The 7,173-nt window shown below is 45.5% G+C and overlaps 1 protein-coding gene across 1 annotated transcript; it reads left to right on the forward strand.

Moving 5' to 3' along the window:
* Positions 1-617: 617 nt before the first annotated feature.
* LOC310784641 (F-box only protein 40-like) lies at positions 618-6,488 on the forward strand (the record flags this gene model as incomplete). Its single annotated transcript, XM_083645656.1, has 6 exons — positions 618-638; positions 1,624-2,784; positions 3,344-3,630; positions 4,524-4,655; positions 4,913-5,240; positions 6,264-6,488. The coding sequence occupies 6 exons, from the start codon at positions 618-620 to the stop codon at positions 6,486-6,488; spliced, it is 2,154 nt and encodes a 717-aa protein (XP_083501782.1).
* Positions 6,489-7,173: the final 685 nt, after the last annotated feature.

The raw sequence follows: 7,173 nt of genomic DNA on the forward strand, positions 1-7,173 counted from the left end.
GCACAACATTGTCAGACTAATCTCCGGCTGACACCCCAAAAACCTACAATCCGCTACAGAAAAATGTGTATTGTTTGTTTATTAACTGGCCCCTGGCCTTCTATCATTTCACGAAAGTGGCCCCCGGGCAAAGCAAGTTGAGTATCCCTGCTTTAGGCTGTAACCCAATAGCACTGCTGCAAAGTCATGATTGAGAGAGGGAGAGAGAGAGAGAGAGATAGAGAGAGAGAGAGAGAGAGAGAGAGAGAGAGAGAGAGAGAGAGAGAGAGAGGGAAGGGGGGTATGCCCCCTGCTGAACCAGAAGGCTGCTCAGCTAATTTTAACTGGCTTGTTCACTCGTGTGGAGCTAGGAGACCAGAAGTTCTAAAAGCAGACAGAGGAACCACATGTCCACATTGGCACCCTGGTAAGACTTTTGTCAGATTACAGCAGGCGTTATCCCACTGCGGGTGTGCTGACATAATTTGACAATCTGCATGATCATTTATATACCGTATATAAGTGTTTTCATTGAAGAGCAGTATAGTAAAGCTGCTCAGAAACAAGCAATAAAACCATAGAAGTAGTTGTGAAATTTGCATTTTTGTTGTGTTCTTATCTGTGCATCTAACTACATAATGGTCAGTTTCACAGTGGAGGTCTGGAGGAGGAGACCCAACTGAACATTATTCTAATAGGTCATCATTGCAATTGAATTACTGTGCAACTCTAAATACAACATCTTTATATGGTTGAGAAATGAAAAACAAGCAGAACAGAAATTGTAATACATTTCATCAGAGTGCTTTAGAGCTTGAGCGTGCAAGTCAAGTTGATTGTTTGCTTATAGTCCATGATGATCAAAACTATTGCATCAATGTTGGGGGCATGACTGTGTTTCTCATAACATGTGTTATTTTTGTCCTGTTTGTCCTATGCTGGCTGCTGTCTCTCTATTAGGTCTGATATTACAGGTCAAAACATAAATCTTTGTGTTCATTTTCTATTGCATTAATCTTAGTCTCACTTGCCAGACTATCTCCCTGCACCGGGAGAGAATTATGAATCAATTAATTCATTATTACATTCATCTTACAGGAATTCCATGACTTGTCTCACACACTGTGGACATGGTGAGTCATACTGTATAGGTGGTATACCGGATGATTCTTGATATTGAATCAGTGTTCAAGCCTTTTTTTTTTATAGTCATAGGGTTAGTCAAGTTGGTATTTTATGTTTATGTTCTGAGCTTAACGGGACACTTCACAAAAAAACAATGCTGATTGATTTTGCACATGATCTCACACATATCAGAAACATGTAAACAGTTTTTGCAGACATTCGTTTGACAGTTATTGAGAGTTGATTTGAGTTCAGTTGTGGACCAGTGATGTCACTCACAATACAGTGACATCACAGGTACACAACTTAACTCAAATCAACGATCAAAAACTGTCAAATGAATGCCTTGCAAAGCAGTTTCGTTTTTGGATATGTGTGAGACCATGTGCAAAATGAATCAGAATTGTTTTTTGTTGACGTTCTCCTTTAATGTTTATGTTTTAAAAATATTTTTTCTTTTGACTCTGACTTCTACCTACAGTATCACTTGCTTTCTCTTTTCCCCTCCAACTCGCTCAGAGTCATCGTTCTGGTTCTCGGGCCTCCAAGGTGCGGCTGCACGTCCACTGTGAGTCCTGCTACAGCCGGCGCTGCAGGGCTCGAGTGGAGGTGTCGGTGTCCTGTGCGCTCATCCCCTGCCGCCTGCTGTGCGGAGCGCTCTTCCACCTGTGCAAAGAGGAGGAACACCTGCTCCTCTGCCCCAATGTGAGGGTGCCCTGCCTCAACGCGCAGTATGGCTGCCCGCTCGCCATGCCTCGCTCCTGGCAGGCAGCGCACCTCCAGGTCTGTCCCGCCAGCGTGGTTTGCTGCTCCATGGAGTGGAACCGCTGGCCGGCTGACGACGCCCATTCTCACCCCAACACTGAGCTGCACGGAAACCTGCTGAAGGAGGAGAGGGGCCAGCAGGCGGCGGGGGGTTGTCTGGAACTGCTCATGGCCCTGAAAGACCAAGACCAGCTGTTTCACTCCCTGAAAATGAAAAAACTCTTCCCCGAACTGACCGAGAGCTTGGGCGAGGAGGAGGAGAGGGAGGAGGAGAAGAGGAAGAAGGAGGAGAGGAGGAAGGAGAAAGAGGAGAAACAAAGGGCTGCTTTGGAGAAGGAGGCCGCTGGGGGAGCGACCTGGCAGTCTTTTCAGATGTCTGGCATCAACGCTACGGATGAAGGAGAGGACGAGCCGGAAGACGAGAGGGACGCCAAGGCAGAGCCGGAGATGACTCGGGAGGAGAGGGACGCGCTCGCCACGGCCTCGGTGGAGGCTGAGATGCTGGTGAACTACAGCACCTGGGAGCGCATGTTCAGTATGGAGATGGGCGGCTGCAGGGAGGCGGGCGGGGCAGCAGCAGCAGCAGGAACAGGAACAGGAAGTAAAGGGAATGGACTGGGCGCTTTGACGGAAGAAGATACAGAGACACCAGATCCCGGTGTGGGTGCTGCTGCAGCATCAAGCACATGCACGGACAGGCATGCGAGCAGCGCAAGTTCTGCCCCCTTTGTGTATGGGTATGTGGAGCCGATGAAGATTGTCACTGTGCGTACGTTTAAAATCCCAGTCAGCTTCCATGCCAGGCAGGACCGCATCCGCAACCCTCGTTTCCATAGTAAGAAGGAGAGCCGTGCTGTGGATACAAGTGACCTGGGCGTGGCGCTCCACGAAATGCCTGTCTGGGAGGAAGTCCAGGTGAGGGGAAGACCTGCATCCTGCTATGGAATATCATTCTGCACTGTCACATACTGTAGTACAGCCCCTTTACCCTCAGCCCCCCTTCCTTGCCACCCCCTCCAACCAACCAACCAACCAACCATATCCCTCTAGCCACTCCACCTATACCCACCCTTTGAATCCAGACTCTCTACCATCCCTAGCTACAGACCTTTTCCCACTAAACTCACTAAACATCCATGACTGACTGACTGACTGACTGACTGACTGACTGACTGAGTGTCCTGACTTTGCCATCCCCTGACACCTCTACTAAAGGAATGAGCTTTCGCTTGTTCTCAGTTCAATTTCATTTGCTACAGAAATATTTCCTGAAAAGAAAAGTAACAATGTTTTAAAGTAAGGAAATCTTTGTTTGAAAAATAAGATTCTAGAATTCAATATGAGATGAAACTTCAGCTGGCTTGCAATGCATAATGTAGGCTATCAGTATGGCCTTTATCTTACAGTGATATACTGTTAAATACCTTCATGTCTTTATTCTGATGATGCTCCTCACTGATTTGCTGCCCATCAGGCGTCTCTGCTCTGCTGCCTGGAGAAGGAGCGGCGGGGCCACCTCATCGCCGAGGAGGCGTGCTCCGACGCTCTGCTCTCAGACGAAGGCTCTCAGACCTACAACTTCCTGTCGGCTCCCTTCCAGTCTGACGCCTCTCTGGCCGACCTGGTGACGGAAAAGCCACTAGAGCTGCACCTCCAGCTGCAGGTGGAGGCCGTCACCAGCCAGCACCACAAGGCCAGCTCCGCCTTCACCTTCCTCTGTGGACACACCTTCCAGCGCAGAGAATACGGCAAACACTACAGGTGGGTGTTTAAAAAAAAATATTGTATTCAATTTAAACACATTGTTCTATCATTTTATCTTCCCTAATTATACCTCCCCATTTTTTTTATTTCCTGTCTATGCTGTATGGTCCCTTGAGAAATGTCTACTCACTGTGAAAACACGATTAAACACGAAACACGATTTCAGACGGACAAGCCCGTCTTTATTGTCACACGGTTACACATCAACACATGCACGGAGGGCCACAAACACACACATGCTGACGGTGGCCGGTGAAATTTGTCCTCTGCATTTAACCCATCCTGGCTTTGTCCTTTCCTCCGGGGGGCAGGCCAGGAGCAGTGGTCGCTTTCTCGTACAGCGCCCGGGGACCGACTTCGGATGTTGTCGTCACTGGTCGGATGACGATGACGATCTGATCTTCTGCATGTTTTTAATGGGGGGGGGGGGGGGGGGTTTATATACGGAGGAACCCCCATGGGGGAGCACGGGGAGAACATGCAAACTCCACACAGACAGAAAGGCCCTTACGACGAGATACCCCACCTGGGCAGTAGGCACTGAAGATATGGGGGGAACACAACCACAGTGCCCGCAGTGTCCCAGGCGAGAATCGAACTCAGGACCTTCTGACTGCGAGGCGACAGCTCTACCACTGAGCCACCGTGCCCCATAGGAAGTTAGGTAGTTCCTAAATTATGTCCCTATAGGTTTCTAATCAACCAATGTTTCACGATCCAAACCAGAACTGGGTCACATAGAATTTGCAAATAACGATCAGCATTCGTTTTGAAGCTCTTTGGAGGAAAAGATAGGGTTTTGTCATGCAATGAGACCTGGGAAGATACGACATTGCTGAACGAAGTATTTTCTGATCTGTGCACATTCACCACATGCACAATATATCCAGGAATGTACACAGTGACATCCAGATGTGTGTGAATGGTTGGTTCGAGCAGCGATGCCCCCTGTCCTACCTGGGCTGCACCTACAGCCAGAGGAGGTTCCAGCCCTCCACACATGAAGCCACCGTTTCCTACAAGTGAGACAAAATTCTTAACTCATCTCCGCTAAGGTGTGTTACTGACCAACATTCTTCTGGAGTACATACGTAATTAGTTCTGACTATGAGTATATTACAGTAAAGTAGACCTAATCTATGGCATTTCTTGACAATATGTATTGGTATTGATTAATAACATCCCTATCACAGATATGCTATGGTCATTTTGTGCTGTGGTGCAGTAAAACCCTAAATTAATGCACCTTTAAGAAGTGTAATCTTAACTTGTCTTTCAGCGAGGACCTGGGCACTTTCGGCCTGCGTCCGACCCTCCCGGCCTCTCTGGTGGAGCGCTCCCAGGCTCCCAGCAGCCCAGCGGAGTCTCCTTCCTCCATTAGTCGGACGAAGAGAGGAGGAGAGGACTCTCTGAGCTCCCTGCCCTACGAGGTGCTGTGCCACATGGCCCGCTTCCTGGACAGTCTGTCCCTGTCCCAGTTGGCCCTGGTGTCCCACCTCATGAGGGATGTGTGCTCCTCTCTGCTGCAGGAGAGAGGGATGGTCACCCTCCACTGGGAGAGGAAGACCTACTCACATGGAGGAGCCAAGTGGAGGTCAAAGCAGACGGTGGGTCAATAACAGTGTTGGGGGTAACTCATTACAAAAGTAACATCATTAAATGTTACTTTTAGCAGTAACTCAGTAATATAACTTATTACCAATAGGATTTCAGTAATATTATTCCAGTTACTTTGTCAGGTAACACAAGTTACACATTGAGTTACTTTTAATAAAAGCACATATTTAAATAAAGATACAGTACTAATCATTTCCTAATTAAATTGTGTGTTTTTGTGCAAATAACCTCTATAGATGAAAAGGATACAATTTAGAATTTTGGACGGTTTACAATGACTTCAAGATGGTTGAAATTATTTTTTGGGATGGTTCCGGGACGACGATGTCATTCTACTACTGTTGTTATTTAGGTGAAAGTAATGCAAAAGTAGTGTAATAAGTAACGAGTTACTCTACACAGACAGTGATATTGTAAAGTAACGTATTACTTTCAAATGAAAGTAACTAGTTATATGTAGTCTATTAAATTTTGGAAGTAACTTGCCCAACACTGGTCAATAAAAGAGGCAGTTAATAGTCAAACAAGATGTAATTTATCAGTAGTTATTGCATAATACTGTACACTGAGTGCAATAAATGTTATAAACACCCTTCTAATATTGACCTAATCACAATTTTCTGATGATTAGCTGGTGAAAAGCCATGTATATCATCTAGGCTATATTTGTTTGAAATGAGAAAATTTGCTATATGTATATGTCATAATATTTACGATGGGTCGAAGGGTAATAATTATAGTTGAATGCTGTTGAATGCTATTCATCGGTTAATGCTTACTGGGGAGCTACAACCCCTACTGCACCAGTAATGTCATTGTGTCAAGGCTTCTTCCCTTTGCAACACCCCATCATTGTCGAGCTTTCATCTACAGTTATTGCTCAGTCATGTACAGTAATAATTTAGCAATATTTGTATGTTGACCAAAAGAGCGCTGGAGCTCTCCATGGTGCTGAAATAGTTCCGCTCTCTCTCTCTCTCCCCCTCTCTCTCTTGCTGTCTCTGTGACTTCAGGTATGGCAGTTCAGCACTCTCTTCTCCCCAGTGGAGAGTTGGTGCTTCCAAAATGTGCCGCCCATCTCTGAGCACCTAAAGGTGTGTCCCTACTATGAGAGAGAATCCAGAACGGAGCGGATTCTTCTGCCGCGTATCAAAGAAAACACCCATACTACTAACACACTTTGCAAAGACCCCACTCTGGTTCACTTGTTCCAGAAGAAGAAGAAGATCATCATTTAGTACAAAGCAAGCCATGACTAACCTCTTTATCGTACAACAGCCAAGCGATCTGATGGTCGAAGATGCGTTCCAGTAACCAGGGAGATAGCAGTCTTTCTTGAAGTCTCCTGATTTTTTTGTTTATTCTTGTGGATATATGCACATGACGGGGGGGGGGGGGTCTTTGGTAACCATAATATAAAATCAGTTACATTTGATCTGAGGCTGCATGGAAGAAAAAGTCACATCTAAAGATGTTTTCCATTCTTTGTTGATTGTAATGCATTTGCTGCTATTTTTTGCTCACATAATTGTTTTCCCCTTGATTGATAAACACAAATAAGATAATCTAGTCTAGTGAACGCCCTAAATTATATTGTCTATACCTCTTTATTGTCTTAGCCATTTTCCATCTTACAGTATTGTCTCTTTATGTCCCTGTATCGCCTTTATCTGTTGCTTTTTATATTTGTCTTCTATCCTATATATTTTTTTATATGTGGATAGCTGTTGTGGGATGTCTGCTCTACTTGCCAAACAAAACTTTATTGTCGCCAAGGGAAAAATAAACTTCTGATTGATTGATTGATTGATTGATTGATTGATTGATTGATTGATTGATAGTCATTATGAATCCTGGTCCTTGAGCCAGGCTTGACCCACTGTCCTAAAATTCCATGAGGTAGAATACTGACTCAGTAGAAGT

This window comes from Poromitra crassiceps (genome assembly GCF_964638095.1).
Source record: "Poromitra crassiceps genome assembly, chromosome: 1".
Lineage (NCBI taxonomy): Eukaryota > Metazoa > Chordata > Actinopteri > Beryciformes > Melamphaidae > Poromitra > Poromitra crassiceps.